This window comes from Dermacentor andersoni, chromosome 7 (assembly GCF_023375885.2).
Source record: "Dermacentor andersoni chromosome 7, qqDerAnde1_hic_scaffold, whole genome shotgun sequence".
NCBI lineage: Eukaryota > Metazoa > Arthropoda > Arachnida > Ixodida > Ixodidae > Dermacentor > Dermacentor andersoni.
Genome location: NC_092820.1, coordinates 50182196 through 50205568, shown reverse-complemented (window position 1 = coordinate 50205568; position 23373 = coordinate 50182196). Strand labels below are relative to the sequence as shown.

Here is a 23373-nt window from a genome sequence, read left to right as displayed (position 1 = left end):
TATCTACGCATTACATGACCTGCCCAGCTCCATTTGTTCTCTTAGTGTCAATTAGAATGTCGGCTATTCCCCTTTCCTCTCTGATAGAAACCGATCTCTACCTATCTCTTAGCGTTATGCCTAGCATTCTTCGTTTCATCGCTCTCTGCGCCGTCCTTAACTTGTTCTAAAACTTCTTTGTCAGTCTCCGCGTTTCTGCCCCATGTGTCACCGCTGGTAAAATGCAGATTGTACACCTTCCTTTTCAATGATAATGGTAAGCGTCCAGTCAGAAGCTGACTATGTCTGCTGTATGTACTCCAACTAATTTTTACCCTTATATGAATTTCCTTCGCATAATGAGCCTTCCCTGTGAGTAATTGAGCTAGGTACGCGTACTCCTTAACAGACTCTAGAGGCAGACTGGCGATCCTGAACTTCTGTTCCCGTGCCGATTATTTATGATTATCTTTCTCGTCTGCATAATAATATTCAACCCCTCTATTACACTCACTCTCTTAACATAATCAATAATATGTTGTAACCCATCTCCAGTGCTGTTGAACAGGACAATGCCATCTGGAAACCGAAGGTTGTGAGATATTCGCGTGGATCCTTACTCCTAAGCGTTCCCAGTTTAATAGCTTCAATACTTCTTCCAAGCACGCAGTGAATAAGAATAAAGAGATTGGGTCTCCTTCTCTGGTTCTTTCTTTATAGGTACCATACTACTTTTCTTGTGTAGAATTAAGGTAGCTGTGGGATCTCTGCAGATATTTGTCAAGATATTTGCGTTGCGGCTGCACTCCTTGATTACGTAATGCCTCTATGAATGCTGGTATCTTTACTGAATCAAGTGCCTTTTTGTAATCTGTGAAAGCCATATGAAATTGAGAGGCTGATTGTTCTCTGCAGATTTCTCGATTTCCTCATTAATGCCAAGGATGTGATACATTGTAGAGTCTCCCTGCCTGAAGCCAGCCTGTTCGCTTGGTTGGCTAAAGTCTAGTGTTGCCGTTATCTATTTAAAATTATCTTGATGAATATTCTATATAATAGGTCTATAATTTTGCAATTATTTAACGTCTCTCATTTTGTGGATGAGTATAATGTTTGCAGTCTTCCAGTTCTCTAGGACCCTTAAAGTTGATAGACACTTCTTATAGAGAGTCCCTGTTTTTCAACGTTATGTCTCCTCCATCTTCGAATAATTCGACTGTAGTTCCATCTTCTCCGGCCGCTTTTCCTCGTTTAGCTTTAGCTGTTCTAGCTTCATCTACAGTTATAGAAGGAGTTTCTGCAACCTGTTTATTACTGCGTCGAATGCAGGTATCATGGCTCATCTGGGCACTGTATAGGTCAGTATAGAATTCTTCCGCTGCTTTTACGATACCTTCGAGAATGCTGATGTTATTACCCTGCTTATTTATAGGTGCGTGCGTCTTGGTTTGTCCTATGCCCAGCTTGCTTCTCACTGATATCATGTGGCGCCTATTTTTTACGACTCCTTCAGCCTCTTTCACGTTATAATTTTGAATATCCCTTATTTTCTCCTTGCTGTTCAGTTTTGACAGATCCGCGAATTCATCCTTCTCTCTTAACCTGGACACTTCCATTCTTTGTCGTTACTTTACGAGGTCATTTGTTAATGGTGAGAGCTTGCCTACTGGTTGCCTTCGTGCCTCACCTACCACTTTAATTCCTGCCTCCGAAACCAGCCTAGTTACGATTTCATTCAATAGTTCTTGTTCATTTCATCTCTCTTCTTAAGCTGCATAATTGTTTGCAAGTAGCAGCCTCACTTGGCCTGCTTTTACCCTTGCTGTGTCCAGGTTGTCCTGTTTCCTCCTGACGAAGTTTACGTTTTCTGTCTTCAAATTGAGGGGAATCCTAGACCGCACTAACATATGATTACTACATTTTACCTAACACTTAAACATACTGCACTATGCTGGGATCGGCAGAAAGTATGAAACCTATTTCATTTTTTTGAAGTTGAAGTTGAAGTTTATTCATATGAAAAAACATAGGTATATAAATGTAATATACAGACGAGGGTCCCAATGTAATGATACTGAAAATGGGACCCTCGGTTAGTAACAACAACAGAATTGTGACATAGTTGGCAGCATAACAGTGGATAGCATAATAATATATTAGTTGCAAGAAAATCAAATGATAAAAAACTTGCGTTTTTCCGGGTCCAATTTCTATTTGCTGCGATTCCTGAGGCAGGTGTTTATTATTCGAAGCTTATGCCTTTATTTCTAGCAGCATCTCTCCTCTAGCGTTCTTAGAATCGACGCCGTAGTGTCTTGTTCACCAGCCTGCTTCTCCCCACTTTTGCATTGCAGTCGCCCATTACTAAAGTACACTGAGTTTGCACTTTTCTCATCTCTAATTCAGCATATTGATAAAACTGACCTACTTCATTATCAAAAGGACTGGACGTTGAAGCGTAGGCTTGTACTACTTTTATTCTATACCTCTTATTCAATTTGATTTAGACTAATGCTACCCTCTCTTTAATGCTGTAGAATTCGTCAATGTTGCCAGGTATGTCCTTATTAGAAAACATACTCCGTATTGCTTCTTATCTGGGAGACCTCTATATCGGAGGACATGAACGTTAGTCAGCACTGTATACGCCTCACCAGTTCTTTTAATTCCACTAAGGCCTATGATATCCAAAAGAATGCTTGATAGGTCCTCAAAGAGTCCTGCTATGATAACACCACTCCACAGAGTTCGGGTTTTAAAGGTTGCCAGGGTGATTTTCCATCGGCAATAGACAGCGCCAAGAGAGTTCGCCAAGTAGCGTAAGAATGCTAACTCGTCGAATGTATAAAAATGTTTGATCTAGCAAAGCAATTGGGTATGTGAGTAATGACTGGCGCATGCCACACAAGCCCTAATTTGCATGGCTTATACATAGCGTGGGATCAGGGTCCCTAACATACGGTGGAAACTAGTTAATGGGATGTTCCACGAAAATAGCCTAAAATAAGGAACTGAACAAACTGGCATTTAGAAATAACAAGTATTTCCATTAGGAGTGACAACTACCCGTGGCAGCATGTTACAGAAGCAGAGAAGCCAGTCCATGGCAAAGCTCGGCATAGGTTTGGTTAGGTTGTGTTCCGCCTTGCAAGTGCACATAGCATAATTTTCCTAAGTGCTAGGGAAAGCGAGTGCCCTATCGGTGATTCTAACTCTGGCGCGAGTAGGTAACGCAACGTGTAATACGGGTTTATACTTTTACGAAAAACCACAAACATTCGATTTGCAACTATTTCAGATATGATGCGGCGTTGCAATAAGCACCAGACGACGGAAAAACTACCTTGATATTGTTATGGAGCAATCCGTACATGAATGAACGTGAGGTTTGACAGAGTGATGAAGACGGCGACGACGACACTTGCATGTGGGCCGGATCAGACGTCTTCTCTTGCCCTATTTTTCTTTGTAAATATTTTCTAAATATATCCTTCGCCCGTATCTCACATCTGCCACAATATCGTCGTTATTGGGCCAGATCAATCGGATGACCGCAAGCAAGCACACGCACCTTGCGTGTTATTTCAAGCGGATTTGCCACCGGCCCTGTTTATCGACGGTGCGAACACCCTTCACGAGACTTCCACCTCTATCGACAATAATAGTGGCAAGGTCACCATTTGTTTCATCGGCAGAGTGTTAACTGACAATAAAGATAGATCGAAATTTCAGGTGTTTTGGAAAAGCAGCGCCAAGTACAAACTGCTGGACTCCGGAGTGGCGATTCATGGACATTTCGCGGTTCCGGCACTCCACTTCAATCCCTCGGTTTGCAGTGCAAGCACGGCACGTGCTAGTCCATTTCGAGAGCTTATAACGCTGGTCATCTTGTTCTGGTGCTCCACTGCTATCCCCTGGTTCGCGGTGCAAGGTGCGTTGCAAGCACGGCACGTGCTAGTGCGTTTCAAGAGCTTATAACGCCGGTCCTCTGGTTCTAGCGCTCCACTGCTATCCCTCGGTTCGCGGTGCAAGTCACGGTGTAAGCACGGCACGCGCTAGTCCGTTCTAAGAGGTTATAACGCCGGTCCTCTGATTCTTGCTCTCCGCTGCTATGTCTCAGATGGCGGTGCAAGCACGGCACGTGCTAGTCCGTTCAAAGAGCTTATTACGGTGGTCCTGTGGTTCGAGCACTCCACTTCCATTCCTCGGTTTGCGGTCCAAGTCGCGGTGCAAGCACGCCACGCGCTAGTCCGTTGTAAGAGCTCCTAACGGCGGTGCTTTGGTTCTGGCGCTCCACTGCTATTCCTCGGTTCACGGTGCAAGGAGCGGTGCAAGCACGGCACGTGCTTGTCCGTTGTAAGAGCTTATAACACCGCTCCTGTGGTTCGGGCACTCCTCTTCAATCCCTCAGCTCGCGGTGCAAGCACGGCACGTGCTAGTCCGTTTCAAGAGCTTATAACACCGGTCCTCTGGTTCCAGCGCTCCACTGATATACCTAGGTGCGCGGTGCAAGTCACGGTGCAAGCGCGGCAAGCGCTAGTCCGTTCTAAGAGGTTTTAAGGGTCCGTTAAGAAGTTAAGAGGCTAACACCGGTCCTCTGCTTCTGGCTCTCCGCTGCTATCCCTCGGTTCGTGGTGCAAGCATGGCACGCGCTAGTTCGTTCTAAGAGGTTATAACGCCGGTCCTCTGGTTCTGGGTCTCCGCTGCTATGCCTAAGTACGGTTCGTGCTAATCCGTTCAAAGAGCTTATTACGGCGGTCCTCTGGTTTGGGCACTCTACTTCCATTCCTCGGTTTGCGGACCAAGCCGCGGTGCAAGCACGCCACGCGAAAGTCCGTTGTAAGAGCTTAGAACGGCGCTCGTCTCGTTCGGGCACTCCACTTCAATTCCATGGTTCGTGGTGCAAGCACGGCAGGTTCTTGTCCGTTTCAAGAGTCGCGCCTCCGAGGAGCTCCGAGGAGTTTAGAGATCGCCGCCCTTCGCAGCTGTTCAGCAGCATGCCACCGCTCCTGCGCTCAAGCAATGTCGACGTGAACTGCGGACTGTTGAACGAGCTCCTGCTGCAGCGATTGCCGCTTTCCACGCACCTTGTCTTGGCTGCTGCAGGAGACTGGACCCCCGACCACCGCTCGCATACACAGGCCGATTCAACCAGGCCCGTACGCTTGCATCCTCCAACACTTTCCTGAGGTGACGAGGCCCTGTAATTTAAATCAGCCACCCAGGCATAGCGTAAGCTACAACATTGTCGCGTTGTTCGCTCAACGTCTGGCCATTGCTAACCGGGAATTCGAGAACATGCCCCAGCGCGGTACTGTTTGGCCTACGTGTGGTGTTTGGGCTTCCCCACTTCATCTCCTGCCTAATAAATAACCGGGTGACTGGCGTCAGTGCAGTGACTCTGTGGAGCTCAGTGCTCACGCAGTCCACGATAGCTATCCATTTCCACACATTCAAGATTTCACAGACCACTTCGAAGGATGCAAAATTTTTCATAATGTGGACCTTGGCAAAGCATATCACTAAATGCCCGTAGAACTTGGAGAACGCGGCCACTACAATACCCTTCGGCCTGTTTGAGCAGATCGCATGCCCTGTGGGCTATAGAAAGCAGCTCAAACGTTTCGAAAATTTATTGCCGAGGCAATGCACAGACTCGCGGCTGTATTTGCCTGTATTGAGGACATCCTGGCCATGAGTCCCAATCCACAATATCACGACCTCCAGGAACTCTTTCAACACATTCAACAATTTGGACTTGCTGTAAACCACCGGAAATACGTCCTTGGCTCTTCCGAGCTCAAGTACATGGGTCGCCACACCTAGAGGCTGGGAATTTGTCCTTCGCCCTTCCCTATCCAGACCATGAAAGACTTTCCAGCACCCACTACCCTATGCCAACTGCTTGCGTTGATGGACATGTGGAATTTCTCCCGACGTTTTATTCCGCCTTGCACTGAGCTTCTGCACCCATTCACTGACCTTCTTCGCACGACCAAAGGCTCCTCATCCGCGATTTCCTGATCTTCAGAAGATCAAGCAACTTTTAGGACTGCTAAACAAGCCGTCCAAAATTCCGCGCTCCTCATTCACCCGAAAACAAATGTGGCTGCTCGCATTATGAAGGATGCTTCCAGTGTGGCCACCGGCATTGTCCTCCAGCAGCAAATCGGAAACCCAGTGACGTCCTCTGGGTTTTTCTTTCGGAAGCTCCAACCTGCCAAGACTCATTACAGCATTTTTGCCCGCAATCTCCTTGCTACCTACTCCACCATCCAGAACTTCGAGCACATCTTGGAGGGCCAGCTATATTATGGTCTAACGGATCATAAGCCACTGGTGTATGTGTTTATTAAAAACTCTTCGAAGTACGTCACACAGGAACTTCATCAATTGGCCTATATATCGGAGTTCACATATGAATATCCCGCACACCAAACGTCCCGAAAACGAGGCAGGTGATGTATATTCCCGCATGATCTATGTCGCCTGTTCTCCATCAACTGTTGACTGGGAACATCTAGCTCGGGTGCAGATGCAAGACCCTGAGCTGCACACGCTGCCTGACGACCGCCGTTCCCTAACTCTATCTACAACTTGCTCCTCACGTATTTGCGCCTGGCTCACTCTGGTGCGGCATGCCTGCGACTGTACCTCACCCCTTCATTCCGCCTGGCGTCCGTCGTGCGGCGTAGCAATCCCTTCACAACATATGACATCCCAGCATCCGAGCCACGCAACGCCATTTTACAGAGCGCTACATCTGGCGAAGCACTAACACCGATGTTCGCCAGTGGGCACGTTCGCTATTCGCGTGCCAGACCACCATAGTGCCCCCGACCGGAATGCTGTCTTTCTTGCCAGCCGGATGTCGCTTTGACCACGTTCATCTTGATTTGGTTGGAGCCCTTCCTCTCTCTCACTAACGCCGGCATATTCTAGCAATGATTTACCACTTCACCCGTAAGCCTGAGGCCATGTCCATTCGGGACATCAGTGCGGGAGCGGTCGCCAAAGCTTTCATTTCTTCATGGGTTTCCCGCTTGGCTGCCTCAGGATCGTGTCCACTAATTGCGGCTGGTAGTTTGACTCTACCCTCTTCCCTCCACCGACCGCCTGGCCCTAAACACAGCCGTACATCTGCACATCATCCCTATGCCAACGGTGTGGTTGAGCGGTTCAATCGCAAGCTCAAGGCTGCCCTCACTGCACACCTGAATCAGAAACACTGGGTTGACCACCTTCCTATCTTGATTCTCGGTCTACGGGCTGTCCTTCGTGGCCATCTTGGCTGTTCTGCGGTCGAACTCGTCTATGGGGCACCTCTGCGGCTTCCTGGAAACTTAGTTTCTTCGAATCTCTCGCTCCAGGTTCAGTACTAGGTTCGGTGCCTACAGGGCTCCATTCAGCAAAGGCGCCCCGTCCCACTGATATCATCTGAACACAGCATCTTTGTGCATGCGGACTTGGCGTCTTCAACCCACATTTTACTCAGACGAGACGCCATAAAGGCACCTCTTACACCATCCTATGATGGACCGTACCGTATCCTGCACAATATGACGAAGTCCACCGCCATCTTATCGAACGGTCGTGAATAGACAGCTTAGTTGGACCGCTTCAAACCGGCCTACCTCTAAACGCCTCCCACGGAGCTCCTCGCGGGTGTCGCCGGCGTATACACAGATCCGCATGTAACCAAGACAGCACAGTCTCAACTTAGTAGACGAGTACATTTCGCCGTTCCGTCTGGGTCTGTAGCGCCCACCGACGCCGTTATGCACGGTAGCTATGGTCGCCGTTCTCTGTCGACACTCCAAAAGATGTAAAAAATCAACCTGTGCGCCACGTGCCTGTGGTGCAAGTGCGACGCTAGTCCGTTCTCAGAGCCTGATAGGCCGGTCCTTTGGTTCTGGTGTTCCACTACAACCCCGCAGTCTGCAACATGCTAACGGCGCAACCGCCAAGCGCCACCGCCACGTAGAGTGAAAGCACGTCATATCGTTGAGCTGTTATTGACGTTGTATAGGTGCCCTTCCCCGTTCGCGTCGATCTGATATATTCAACGCGTAAAGTTCCGGCGTCCTCACCCTCAGAGGTCACTGTAATCAGTTTTTGCCTGCGGCGACTAGGCGATCGTGGGCTAGAAGGTCACTGAGGGTGCTGAAAACCGCCTTGGCCACAGTATGTGCGTCTGCCACCTGGTAGGCCCTGGTATGCGTTCTTGAGCCAGGTATTCTTCAATGTCCCGAGGTATTGGCTAAGTGAGGGTGGCGGCGAGTAGGAAGAAAAGCCCCGCAACCCTAGGCGTGCACAAGGGCACTTGTGGCATAAAAATATTTGCCTCACTGTAGTGGAAGCACAGAGGACGGCGGGCCGGTGCGCGCCAAACATCCCTCTTCGGAGGAAACGTGCGTCGAACGTCGGCGTGATGTGCCACTTGCTGCGACTGGATCACACCCGGTGGGTTAGCATTTAGAAAGGCTGGAGGCTGTCGTCGTTCTCCGGTGTGCTCAACAGGCTGGGCCGATTGAAGTGCAACCGGAAGAGTGGCGGGAAAAAAGAACGGGAAATGCGAAGCACGGTGCCCCAAGGCTTTTGCGTAGGTAGCACGGCGGTAGCATGACAGCTTTTCCAAATATTAATGTGGCCCAGAGCGCTTGGTGCAGCTCATATTTTATAACACTTGCAATACAGCTCACCGTAGGTTGTGGCGTGCTGTAGACCTTCTGTATCTCATCGCACACAACGGTGCGGATTTTTCGAATGCCATCATTGTTGCTTCCCGTGGCCGCGAATATACTGGTAATGGTTGCCGCGTTCACTTACCACTAGTATAAGTTTAATTGACACGGAAGCATATTCTCTATATTTATGACTTAGGGTATAAATTCAATGAAACTCTTCAGCGGGCACTGCCCAACACCAGCGAAGAGCTGCTACTTCACTCCTCGCGATGGGTGACGCAACTTCTGCTCCCCTATCATTCCGAGGTGTGCTCGTGTGCAGAGGCTTGCCTATCTTCGACGAACATGGTTACACTTTCGGTGGGAAGCGGTTACGGGGCAACGCCCATTCGATGCATTCACGGCGATTAGCACTGGTGTCAAGTAGCCGACGTCCAAACACAGTATGAGACGTCAGTGACTCCTCACAGTCTTTGTACCGCACACACACGCCGCACTCCAGGCAAAAGTTAACATTTATCACTTCATTCGCGCCGTTCCATTCGTTGTACTTGGCCACGTCTTCGAAATAGGCATTCGAGTCTCCGTCGTCTTGAAACATGTTGGCATTAAAGGACTTCGAAACTCGTTGGCTATGAAGTTTGTACCGAATCCTCAGTGCACTTTGGAATACTAATTCAAGTAGTTTGAACGTCATCTTCTGGAGGCAGTCCCCAGTTTCTGAGCCAGGTTCGATGAACGGAAGTGTCCATTGGAGCTAGGCTGTTGGTTGTTCACCCAGGAGGAGGCACGCGGCGTGGACGACAGTTACCCAGCACCTCCGCCACCTTGCCGCATATCTTGAAAAAGAACTGGAATCATTTTTGAGAGCACCAAAACTGAGAGCTGGACGAGCTGGTGTGGTTTCATATTGTCACGTGGTCGTGACGTCAAAGAACACAGTAGCAATACTGTGAAAGGCAAAACTAGCTTTTATTGGGCGAACCTGTGCCCACAAAACAGGCTACACTTAAAGCACAACGAGAGCGGGGAACACAGTCGGCGATCGTCGAAAATCTGATCTGCGGGTCAAGCGCGTCGACTTTTATGGAGCAGTCGTCGAATGTTCCAGACTAATCGTTCGGACCCGCGTGCCTTCCACAAAGTTCTACACCATTCGCGTCACGCGATGAAATCAGATAACACAAGGTTCGGCGACAACAGACAGCCGGGTAGAAGCATCGATAACTTTCCAGAAACTTCGGATACATGCAGGCGCGTCCCGCGCTGTGCGATTACATTTGTCAGACGGCGAAACGTGGTCGCCCGATAAAGATAAGTACCCGTGTCAATACCACCCCTAAAACACCCGTAGCAAAGAAAACAAAAATAAGGAAGTTCGTCAGCGTCCGTAAAAGGGTTTCAGACAGGGGGGGGGGGGATATTCCCCGGTTTCGGTGGCACAGGAAATTGGCGCCATGTCTGTAATGGGCGAACGCAAAAATCCGTTGCACTTGCATGGCCTCGTAGATCGTCGCGCGCACGCGCGCCGATCCAGGTGGCCGAGCCCTTCCCCTCCCCAACTCCTCTCCAATCGCTCTCCCTCGTTCCTGCCCTCGCAACTCCCTCACCTTCGACTGTCTCCGCGCGCACGCCGCGCGGCCCCGCCGGCCCGCAGCCAGCTCAGCCCGCTGCATGACGTTTCATGTTTCGTTATCTGCTGCTATCGCGAAGTGTGCGCTGCTGTGCGTTGACCGGCGTGGCTAGTTTCGTCAGTTTCGTGGTCCTCGGTAGCTGTGTGCTTGTGCTCCGCGATGTTTCACCTGTTTCACGACTCGTACCGCTCGTGCATCGTGCAGTGGTGCACAAATACCTCAAGAACAAGCCCTGCAGGGTTGTTCCGGGTGCCTAAAGACAACAGGTGAGCGCTCAGACCCAAGGTCATCAGAAGGCGCGTGTACACGAACACAGCCCTGTCCATTTGTGTGCTCCATGAGGCTGCGGACGTCGTTGCGCCTCGATTGTGCTACACTTGCCTCTTCCCGGTAGAGAAAGCTGACAAATAGATGTTCCTCATTGTCACCTGGTTTTTCTGTGCCAAGTCTCATTGTGCAACTTCAGTAACTTGCCCAGCTTTCCATACCGCCCTCACTGCTTTTTCTGTGTGTCACGTTCTACAAACCTACTAAGAGCTGAAAAATCACTGTTAGTGTTTGTTTACTATCTCAGTAACCCCCGATGGGAAAACCGCGCGAACAACCTTCATGTGTAGGCATGATACGCTTTTTTTTTCTTCTGGAAAGCATGAGCATTGCAAGTGTCCTACATGCAGATTTTTGCAGTTCGTGTTTATTATACAAAGGAGAGCCCAGTAGGTACGACTTAGTGCCTTAGGTGACGTAATTTTATTGCTAAGCATTGCATTCGGGTCGAAAGAAAAGTTGTGTTGTTGGCTTATTTTACCTGGTCTTTGAGGAATAAGCCTTTCTTTCTGCATGTTTTCTATGTGCTACTGCAAAAGCCGAGTTCCTTCTGTTCCTCTTGCCACCGTTACTGAAGCTGTGGCCAAGTGTAAAATAATGTGATAATGTGTGTTTCAGTTTTTAGTGCAATGTTATTTTTTTCTGCCATGTTTTTTCAATTTGTTCAGCAGTAATGAACATGCCACGCATTTCATATACTTTCCTTCAGATTTATAAGTAAGCTTTCTTTTGGTATGCGGCTCTCAATCAAACAATGCTAGCATTTTATACTATTTTTTCAGGTATTTTGCGTGTCATTGTTTTTGCCATTACCAGTGAGTTTTCCCTTTTTTATAGTTGTCATGACTATGTCATACACGTCGTCCAATTTTGTGCAATATCTTAGTGCATATATCAGCAGCTCGTCTACATTCCGGTCTTGAGGACGTCATATAAAAATCTTTTTTTATGTGTGTACATGAAACGGCCTTCGCGTTTTCTAGCGCTTTCTTTTGTTATTTCACCATCTGTGAACTTTTGTCTTTAGTACTCTTGTATATGTCATGCACCTTTCACTTTTGCTCATTTTTTGAGCGTGTATCACACCACATTGTAAGAAAAATCTGTTTTCGGAAACGAAGTCAATAAAGCGAGACTAAACATCTGTTGTGTTGGAAGTGTAATTTTTTTTATGCCCCGGCACATGCTGGTATAATATAAGTATGGGCAAGACTGCGTGCATGCCAACGCATAGCCCTCGGCGCACCACGCGCCAGCTCGCAAGCAATGCCAATGCGCTGCGTAGCGCGCGCATTGCTTGCGAGCTGGCGCATGGCGCGCCGTAACAAGCGCGCTATCAAAAAAAAAAAAAAAAGCGCGCCGCTTACGGGTAAAAACAAAAAAAAAGTGAGCGGCGCGCGCGGCATGGGGGAAAGGGAATAGGGAGTGGAGCGGGTCGGCATAATAAAAACAAAAAGGAAAGAAAAACGTTTGGGAGAGGAGCTGCCGCGCGGCTGCTGTTGCTGTTGCCATGACAACGTAAACAATCATGCGCGCCGCCATTTTGTTTCTGCGTCGCCCACTGGCTAGGGCCGTAACTGAAGGGGACCTTGGCGCTAGCGTCGAAAGAGCGTCTGCTCGAAAACGGCCAATGGGAGCCATACGAAGTGTCTCCCCCCCCTCCCCCTGTTTTAGACGCACCACGTGGACCACTTCAGATCGTGTGCGGCGCCGCTGTTAATGCGAAATTCCGTCTGGCACGACCTCATAGTGCAGTGCGCCAATACGTCGAATGACCTTGTAGGGTCCGAAATAGCGGCGCAACAGTTTCTCACTCAGTCCTCGTCGGCGTATTGGTGTCCAAACCCAAACACGGTCGCCGGGCTTGTACTTGACGAAGCGTCGTCGGAGGTTGTAGTGTCGGCTGTCGGTCCTCTGTTGGCTCTTGATCCGTAGGCGGGCGAGCTGTCGGGCTTCTTCGGCGCGCTGAAGATAGCTAGCGACGTCAACATTCTCTTCGTCAGTGACGTGGGGCAGCATGGCGTCGAGCGTCGTCGTCGGGTTCCTGCCGTAAACCAGCTTAAACGGCGTGATCTGTGTTGTTTCTTGCACCGCCGTGTTGTAAGCGAAGGTTACATACGGCAGGACCGCATCCCACGTCTTGTGCTCGACGTCGATGTACACTGCTAGCATGTCGGCGAGGGTCTTGTTGAGGCGCTCCGTGAGACCATTCGTCTGCGGATGGTAGGCAGTTGTCCTCCTGTGACTTGTCTGGCTGTACTGCAGAATGGCTTGGGTGAGCTCTGCTGTAAAATCCGTTCCTCTGTCGGTGATGAGGACTTCTGGGGCACCATGTCGCAGCAGGATGTTCTGGACGAAAAATTTCGCCCCTTCGGCTGCGCTGCCTTTTCGTAGAGCTTTAGTTTCAGCAAAGCGGGTGAGATAGTCCGTTGCCACGACGATCCACTTATTCCCGGATGTTGACATCGGAAATGACCCCAACAAATGCATCCCAATCTGCTGGAATGGTCGGCGAGGAGGTTCGATCGGCTGTAGTAATCCTGCTGGCCTTGTCGGTGGTGTCTTGCGTCGTTGACAGTCTAGGCATGCCTTAACGTAACGGGCGACGTCGGCGGTCAGACTCGGCCAGTAATACCTTTCCTGTATTCTCGACAGCGTCCGGGAGAATCCGAGGTGCCCAGCGGTTGGATCGTCGTGTAGGGCGTGCAGTATTTCTGGACGCAGCGCTGACGGTACAACAAGAAGGTAGCTGGCGCGGACTGGTGAGAAGTTCTTCTTCACGAGCAGGTTGTTTTGTAGCGTGAACGAAGACAACTCGCGCTTAAATGCCCTAGGGACAACGTCGCTGTTCCCTTCCAAATACTCGACGAGCTCTTTTAGCTCCGGGTCTGCTCGTTGCTGTTTAGTGAAGTCTTCCGCGCTTATTATCCCAAGAAAGGCGTCGTCATCCTCATCGTCTTGCGGCGGGGGATCGATGGCGGCGCGCGATAAGCAGTCGGCATCGGAGTGTTTTCTTCTGGACTTGTATGTTACCGTGAAGTCATATTCTTGCAGTCTGAGGCTCCACCGCGCCAGCCGTCCTGAAGGGTCCTTTAAGTTAGCTAGCCAACACAACGCGTGATGGTCACTGACGACTTTGAATGGTCTCCCATAGAGGTAAGGGCGGAATTTAGCTGTAGCCCAAATGATGGCGAGGCATTCCTTTTCAGTCGTAGTATAATTGCTTTCCGCTTTTGACAGCGACCGGCTAGCAAACGATATTACCCGTTCAAGTCCTTCTTTCCTCTGGACTAGGACGGCACCGAGGCCAAGCTACTGGCATCAGTGTGGATTTCGGCATCGGCGTCCTCGTCGAAGTGTGCAATTACCGGCGGCGACTGCATGCGTCGTTTGAGTTCTTGAAATGCCTTGGCCTGCGGCGTTTCATACTTGAATTCGACATCACATTTGGTTAGATGGGTTAGCGGCCCCGCGATGCGTGAAACGTCCTTGACAAAGCGCCTATAGAAGGCACACATGCCAAGGAATCTGCGCACTGCCTTCTTGTCGGTTGGCTGCGGAAATTTTGCGATGGCAGCTGTCTTCTGTGGGTCGGGGCGTACTCCTGATTTGCTGATGACGTGGCCTAGGAACAAAAGCTCATCGTAAGCGAAGCGGCACTTTTCCGGCTTCAGAGTGAGCCCTGATGACCTAATGGCCTCTAACACTGTCGCAAGCCGCCTAAGGTGATCGTCAAAATTCCCGGCGAAGACAACGACGTCATCCAAGTAAACAAGGCACGTCTGCCACTTCAGTCCGGCTAACACCGTGTCCATGACGCGCTGAAACGTTGCAGGCGCCGAGCACAGGCCGAATGGCATGACCTTGAACTCGTAGAGGCCTTCTGGCGTGATGAAGGCAGTCTTTTCGCGATCTCTCTCGTCGACTTCTATTTGCCAGTAGCCAGACTTGAGGTGTTCGTATAGGAGGTTTCTCACTCAGTCAATCAAGAAGTGTGCACTGGAAGTCGGTGGTAACTCGGTTAGGCAGGATACCAGTAAACTATCGCAGGCGACGAAAGATCTGATCAAGAAACGCCATTGTATGAAAGCCCTACAGCTAGAATAGAAACCCTACAGCTAGAAACCCTACTGCTAGAATAGAACTGGCAGAATTTTCGAAGTTAATCAACAAGCGTAAGACAGCTGACATACGAAAGTATAATATGGATAGAATTGAACATGCTCTCAGGAACGGCGGAAGCCTAAAAACAGTGAAGAAGAAACTAGGAATTGGCAAGAATCAGATGTATGCGTTAAGAGAAAAAGCCGGCAATATCATTACTAATATGGATGAGATAGTTCAAGTGGCTGAGGAGTTCTATAGAGATTTATACAGTACCAGTGGCACCCACGACGATAATGGAAGAGAAAATAGTCTAGAGGAATTCGAAGTCCCAAAGGTAACACCGGAAGAAGTAAAGAAAGCCTTGGGAGAAATGCAAAGGGGGAAGGCAGCTGGGGAGGATCAGGTAAGAGCAGATTTGTTGAAGGATGGTGGGCAGATTGTTCTAGAGAAACTGGCCACCCTGTATACGCAATGCCTCATGACGTCGAGCGTACCGGAATCTTGGAAGAGCGCTAACATAATCCTAATCCATAAGAAAGGGGACGCCAAAGACTTGAAAAATTATAGACCGATCAGCTTACTGTCCGTTGCCTACAAAATATTTACTAAGGTAATCGCAAATAGAATCAGGAACACCTTAGACTTCGGTCAAGCAAAGTACCAGGCAGGATTCCGTAAAGGCTACTCAACAATAGATCATATTCACACTATCAATCAGGTGATAGAGAAATGTGCGGAATATAACCAACCCTTATATATAGCTTTCATTGATTATGAGAAAGTGTTTGATTCTGTCGAAACCTCAGCAGTCATGGAGGCAATCAGGGTGTAGATGAGCCATATCTAAAGATACTGAAAAATATCTATAGCGGCTCCACAGCCACCGTAGTCCTCCATAAAGAAAGCAACAAAATCCCAATAAAGAAAGGCGTCAGGCAGGGAGATACGATCTCTACAATGCTATTCACAGCGTGTTTACAGGAGGTATTCAGAGACCTGGATTGGGAAGAATTGGGGATAAAAATTAATGGAGAATACCTTAGTAACTTGCGATTCGCTGATGATATTGCCTTGCTTAGTAACTCAGGGGACCAATTGCAATGCATGCTCACTGACCTGGAGAGGCAAAGCAGAAGAGTGGGTCTAAAAATTTATCTGCAGAAAACTAAAGTAATGTTTAACAGTCTCGGAAGAGAACAGCAATTTACAATAGGCAGCGAGGAACTGGAAGTGGTAAGGGAATACATCTACTTAGGGCAGGCAGTGACGGCAGATCCGGATCATGAGACGGAAATAATCAGAAGAATAAGAATGGGCTGGGGTGCGTTTGGCAGGCATTCTCAGATCATGAACAGCAGGTTGCCATTGTCCCTCAAGAGAAAAGTGTATGATAGCTGTGTCTTACCAGTACTCACCTACGGGGCAGAAACCTGGAGGCTTACGAAAAGGGTTCTACTCAAATTGAGGACGACGCAACGAGCTATGGAAAGAAGAATGATAGGTGTAACGTTAAGGGATAAGAAAAGAGCAGATTGGGCGAGGGAACAAACGCGAGTTAATGACATCTTAGTTGAAATCAAGAAAAAGAAATGGGCATGGGCAGGACATGTAATGAGGAGGGAAGATAACCGATGGTCATTAAGGGTTACGGACTGGATCCCAAGGGAAGGGAAGCGTAGCAGGGGGCGGCAGAAAGTTAGGTGGGCGGATGAGATTAAGAAGTTTGCAGGGACGGCATGGCCGCAATTATTACATGACCGGGGTTGTTGGAGAAGTATGGGAGAGGCCTTTGCCCTGCAGTGGGCGTAACCAGGCTGATGATGATGATGATGATGAGACTTGAGGTCCATCGATGAGAAGTATTTAGCGTTGCAGAGCCGATCCAATGCGTCGTCTATTCGTGGAAGGGGGTACACATCCTTCTTCGTGATCTTGTTCAGTTTGACGATAATCGACGCAGAAGCGTAGGGTTCCGTCCTTTTTCTTCACCAGGACTACAGGAGAGGCCCACGGGCTTTTCGAAGGCTGGATGATGTCGTCGCGCAGCATTTCGTCAACTTGTTGCCTAATAGCTTCACGTTCTCGCGTCGAAACTCGGTAAGGGCTCTGGCGGAGTGGTCGAGCGCTCTCTTCGGTTATTATGCGATGCTTTGCAACTGGTGTTTGCCGAATCCTCAATGACGTCGAAAAGCAGTGTTTGTATCATCGGAGAAGACTTCTGATTTGTTGCTGCTTACTCATAGGAAGACTTGGATTCACGTCGAAGTCTGGTTCGGGTACTATGCTCATCGGGGTAGATGCGGCTGATCCGACAGGACAAAGGGATTGCTGGTTTCCACAATTTCCTCGATATATGCGATTGTCGTGCCCTTGTTGATGTGCTTGGACTCTTGGCTGAAGTTCGTTAGCAAAACATCCACTTGCCCTCTGTGGAGTCGAGCGATCCCTCTTGCGACGCAAATTTCACGGTCGAGCAGCAGATGTTGGTCGCCCTCGATGACGCCTTCTACGTCAGCAGTTTTTTCGGTGCCGACGGAAATAATAATGCTGGAGCGCGGCGGTATGCTCACTTCATCTTCGAGCACACTCAAGGTGTGGTGACTACGAGAGCTCTCCGGCGGTATCGCTTGTTCTTGGGACAGCGTTATCGATTTCGACTTCAGGTCGGTGACTGCCCCATGTTGATTGAGGAAGTCCATGCCGAGAATGACGTCTCGTGAACACTGTTGGAGGATAACGAAGGTGGCAGGGTATGTCCGGTCATGAACGGTAATTCTTGCCGTGCAGATCCCAGTCGGCGTAATCAGGTGTCCTCCAGCAGTCCGAATTTGAGGGCCTTCCCATGCAGTCTTAACTTTCCTCAACTGGGCGGCGATGGGTCCACTCATGACGGAGTAATCGGCTCCTGTGTCTACTAAGGCGGTGACTGCGTGGCCGTCGAGAAGCACGTCGAGGTTGGTGGTTCTTTGTCTTGCGTTACAGTTAGGTCTTGGCGTCGGATCATGGCTGCGTCGTGTTGAACTGAAGTTGGAAAGTCGCGTTGTCAAGTCGTTTTTCGTCGGTGTAGTCTTGGCTTCCTGATTTCGTCGGGACGGTGGCGTGTCGTTATGTCGTCGAGGTAGTTTCTTCGGTGTCTTCGTCGGCGGCGGAGGATCTTCGTCAGTTCTACGAACAGCAACCGCACCTCCATCGGTTGCTGCTTTTAGTTTTCCGGATATGGGCTCGCTGACCGGCCCCGGGCTGGGCGAGTGTATGGTCGGCGCTGTGGTGACAGGTAGCGGCCTGGTGATGGCGAACGCGACGGTCGTCGAGAGCTCCACTTGGTAGCGGCGAGGTAGTCGGCGATATCGCGGGGGCGTTCACCTTGCTGTAGGCGCGGAGCATTCACGGCGAAACCTCGCAGTCCCATCTCCCTGTATGGACATCGTCGGTAGACGTGACCCGCTTCTCCGCAGTGGTAACAGAGCGGGCGGTGGTCAGGAACGCGCCAAATGTCCGTCTTCCTCGCGTAGGTGCGGTGGGCGACGGGTGGTCGTGCGGGCGGCGGCGGCGGCGGCGGACGACGGAACTGCGGCGTGCCAGGGCCCTAGCGCGGTCGCGGAGGGGGACCTTGACGGTGTGCGACGGCGGCGTAGGTCATCGCTTGCGGCTCAGGCTGCGGCGATTCAGGGGTTACTCCAAGTTGTTGTTGGAGCTCCTCATGCACGGCGTCGGCAATCGAAGCCACTTGAGGCTGTGATGATGGGAACAGCTTTTTTAGCTCCTCCCGCGCGACAGCTCGGATAGTCTCGCGTAGGTCGTCGGTGGCCAGCGACTGAACTCCGGCGTAGTTTGTCGAGTTCGTGGGGCGTGTCGAATTGCCGGTTTCGTATCTCGAGTGTCGTCTCGATGCTGGTGGCCTCACGAAGAAACTCGTCGACGGTCCTCGGTGGACTTCGTACCATTCCGGCAAAAATGTCCTCCTTCACACCACGCATCAGCAGGCGGACTATCTTCTCCTCGGCCATTTCTGGGTCGGCGTGGCGGAACAGACGGCTCATTTCCTCAGTGAAGATAGCAATCGTCTCTTTCGGCAGCTGCGCTCTGGTCTCCAGTAGAGCTTGGGCTCACTCTTTTCGCACGACGCTTGTAAATGTTTGCAGGAAGCCGGTTCGGAACACGCCGCACGTCGTCAAGGTGGCTTCTCGATTCTCGAACCACGTCCTGGCGTCGTCCTCCAATGCGAAATAGACATGACGCAGTTTGTCATCTCTGTTCCAGCTGTTAAATGCGGCGACCCTCTCATACGTCTCGAGCCAGGTTTCCGGGTCCTCTAATGTTGAACCGCGGAACATCGGAGGCTCCCTGGGATGAATTTCGCCAAGGACTGAAGCAAGGATACGCTGTCTTCATTGTTGGTTACGCTTTATGTTAAGGGCATCGAAAGAAAACTGAAAAATCGTCAATGAAGATCTGATTTATCATACTCGCGTAATGGACAAACTGCGTGTAATGGAAATGGTGCGGGAACCTGCATCACAGCAGTTTCTACCACATGTGTATGGGGACGACATAGTGCTACTAGCGGAAAATACAAAATTTACAGACACTGGCCAAGATGTGTGGCAACGCAACAGCAAATCAATGCCTTGAATTTAGCAGAGAAATCTGGAATTGTAATCTTACTTAAGAGATAAGGAACTACGTGGTTTCGATTAAGCTGTAACTCATACCCATAGCGAAGCTATATAAGTACCTCAGCCTATACGTAAAGGAAGGAAAGGGTTACTGAAGCACTCACCAAGATTTTGTTAAAGAAATAGGGAAGCAGAATGGACCAATTACGAAACATAGGGCCTGTGGGGCCACAATAAATTTGGCTTGGTGTGTGGAATCCGAAAAGGTGTCTTGGCAGCACCGCTGACGTTCGCAAATGCTATTTTGTGCCTAAGGTCGGATAAATTGGTCGCGGGGGGGGGGGGGGGGGTGAGTTAACATAACATCGGTGTGCGGGTTGGGTTTGGGAGCCCACGGCAAAGCCACAAATGAGGCACGGCAAGGGCAAGCTCCTTTGAAGTAAGGGAAGCGCAAGGGAAAATTCGTTTTGACGAGATACTCAGAAACATTGATCGAAATAAATGCACGGCTAAGCTGCACAAGTGTGTGTACGGTAAAAGCGTAGAAGCAGAATGGAGGGAGAAATCACGGAAGTTGGCAGCTAAGTACGCGGTAATTGAAAATGTACATAAACAACCATGATTAATCAGAACGAAAGTCAGAGAAACAGAGAGAGCGAATAGCATGCTAAGGATGAGAACGAAAAAAATAGCAATGGAGATTTAGAACAGTGAAAAAAAAAAGAAATTGGAAGGGAAAATGTGTAGGATAACACGAAAGCAAGTGCTTGCCATTTGAGGCTCGAGCTGGTTGCACAAAGACAAAAACGTACACTAGCAAATTTTTGAAACTACGTAGATGACGCATGTTCATCCTGCAGGAAAATTCCGGACACCATTTTGCACATCCTAAAAGAAAGCAAGTGGATTCATTTAGCGACATCCGTGCGTAATGTACACCATCTAGAAGCACTTAAATTTAAAGTGGACGGAAGTATCGACCGGTCAGGAGCCGACACAAGCAAGCGTAGTTTATATATCTATATCCAATTCCGGCATAGGCAGCGATATAACTATATCCAATTCAGGCATAGGCAGCGGTAGAAAAAAAGAGAATAAAGGGATGCGTACAAGAGTACTAGGAGAGAGTAACTCAATCAGGCTTGGTGATTTGTCCCTGCCCCGCTACAGAGCGGATGCCAATAAATCATCATCATCACCATACGATCTCGACTGCCGCCGGCAGCGATGCGTAGGTTGTGCGTATTGCACGTGCTGTGCTTGCTTTCCTATGTCACAAAAGTGCAATTACTGAGCTGTGATAGTGTAAACCTTACTATCGTCCATAGCCTGAAGCGAGCGCTTGAAGCTGGAGCCTCAACAGCGTGCTGGTCGCGTATGCAAAAGGAGCGCCTAAACAGGTACCAGAAAAACGGCTTCAAAACGTGTACTCAGCATCGAGGACACCAGGGCGCGAGAGAAGCGTTGCGAGGAACGGAAGCGTCTTTGCTAAACAGCGAGACGTGGCACAGACCGCGAATATATGTATGGAATGTGCAGATAGAATTTCGGAATAATAATTAAGTTATGCGCAGCCCCACAATGTAACCGAAATTTATCTTCTGCCAGGATGCGATGTTCCATGTGAGCTAATGATAATGCTCAGCTCTCTCAGAGATTATGAACAATGACGCACAACACCGCCCCAAGCAAACACATATCCCTGAGTGTTCAACATCTACTCACCGCGCGCGTATTGGACTAAGTTCATTATGCAAAAAAGGTGAGGGGTGCAGCCAGGATACAAGAGAAGAGAAGTGATGAACACGAACGCCACTTGTGTTCTGTCTCCACTCCTCACCTTTTTTTGCATATTGAATCCCTACCAACTAGCTCGGCTTTCTGTCGTTCTTGGACTTAGTGCCGAGGAAATTACACATTCGCCGCCAACATTACCGATTACAAATGTCACAAGAACCAAACAGCATAAAAATAGTCGCGCACATCGATTCCCACAGTGCCTGCGAACCGCAGTCTTTTTTTCCACGTCGTGCGCGAAAAGCGTCAATACTCTGCCGGTGCGATTCTTGTCACTTTGTCGTCGTCTTCCGCCTATTTACGAACAACACCGTGCGAACATCTGCTAGGTGCACATCATTAAACTTGTAATTATGACTATATACCTGCTACGTTATTCTGCTCGTTTTGTCGGAGTAAAAATTAAGATAAAGCAGACATATGAGGAAAGTAGCATTTGAAACGCAAATTTCCAGAAGCCGTCTTCAAGGAAATTAGTAAATCACGTCTTTCTACCTTTCGCTTGTATACCCACATGCGCCTTCGGTTGGCAGCCATGTTACATTACAGTTTTGGTAAAATACACCTTTGAGATTGTAACGTCCTCACACTGACTTCTGTGCCCCAGTCAATCATGTCCGATGGTACCGTTGTCGAAAGGCTTTTGCGGTATTACGAAAGGGCCGAATTTTCATTGCCGCTGTGGTTACAGAAACAACATAGTAAGTTACACCTGCTACTCTATCTTTAAGCAAGGTTTCTAGTTGCTGCATAGGTATGGCTTTTAGTGGTGGAAACTTAGAGCAATAGCTTTACATTTTCCTATTTCGTGAACACAAATGCGTGTTTCGAAATCTTTATGTACAATCTTGGTCTTTCTGATCTTCCACATTGAAACAAGTATTTATCACGCATTCGTGATCGTAAAGATCACGATTTCGAGCTTTATATTCGCTTACCAGTATGCATGAAAAATTTAGTTGAAGATATAAAGACATTACTCTTCAGCAATTGTTTACCAATTTCATAAATTATGGAGAAAAAGCAGGCAATATTGTAAAACAGGCTGCAGATTGCGTTAGGATTCAAGTGGCATCTATAGGCATATTTCTGGGCAAACTGCTTTCTTCGGATAATTTCGTGCTTAACATCTTAAAAGGATTAGTACCGCAATTCGGGAGATGAATCTTACCGATGTAAAAACCTCCTTGTAGTAGGCATCCTTGGCTCTCGAACTAGTTGAAGGATGCTGGTGTTCGCCATCCTCAAAAAGAGCCACATCAATAATATATGTCGTGTATGTACATGAACATGACTCTAGAAAAGAAATATCCCAACAATGTCAAAGAAAATGTGTGACAAATTTTCACAAGTCTGTGGGAAACGTGTGTCCTATTTTTCTCCGGCCAAATGCACTTAGAGGGACAGTTAAAGCAATTTTTAAGTCAAGATAAAGTGATAGATCAATGTTTGACAACGCACAAGACATCAGTATTTTCGCGAAGAACGTTTCATTAATCGAGAAATTCAGGCATAAACGGGACACAATTTGCAGCTCACCAGTGACATTCAAGTACTAGCCCGATGAGGAAGGCATCCCTGATTTTATTTCTGTCGCTAGTACTCTACTTCTCGTTATAAAAAGAATATTGCATTCTGTTATGGGATGGAACAAAATGCTACGTCTTAAGTTCTTTGTAATGTGTCGAAAACGAACCTCATTGACGTTAGCCTTGACAATGACTTGGGTGGTCGAAATGTCTCGTTATCGTACGACTCTGCACCATCCGCGCCTTCGTCTTTCAGCGGTTTCGTTATCACGCAGTCCTACGCTGGTTTTCCTGACTCGCGAAACTTCCACAAAATGCAAGTAGCTGAGATTTCCGCGTCTATGCCCGAATGGTCCACGCCACATGAGCAATAGCCACTGCAGCAGTGAATCAAGCGCAGTCTTCTGGCTCTGTTTCTCCATGGCCGCGCGTTTGCGTTTTGCACAAAAATCTGTAGCACCCTCATTCGGGCGCCGTTTTGCACTCAAATATGGCAGTAAAAGGTGGAGATCGCGTATGCAATGTCAACACCGTCCAGCTCGGAGGCGGGTGATTTGAATTGCGGTAAAGGCATCCACACCCTTTACATGTGATTTCAAACACCGTTTCGAACATGGAGTGCTCACCTGAGCTCACGTTTCAGGTGTCCCTTCTTCTGGCGTTGCCTGCCTGCCCTGTGCACAACTGAGCCATTTAC

At 48.9% G+C, this 23373-nt stretch overlaps 1 protein-coding gene across 1 annotated transcript in view; it reads right to left on the bottom strand.

Annotated features, from left to right (window-relative positions):
* LOC140219564 (venom metalloproteinase antarease-like TserMP_B) overlaps positions 1-23373 on the bottom strand; it is a 129407-nt gene that overhangs the window by 87060 nt on the left and 18974 nt on the right. The window contains exon 2 of the mRNA XM_072289451.1: positions 22319-22443. Coding sequence (XP_072145552.1) covers positions 22319-22443 — 125 coding nt within the window. The remainder of the gene's footprint in view (positions 1-22318; positions 22444-23373) is intronic.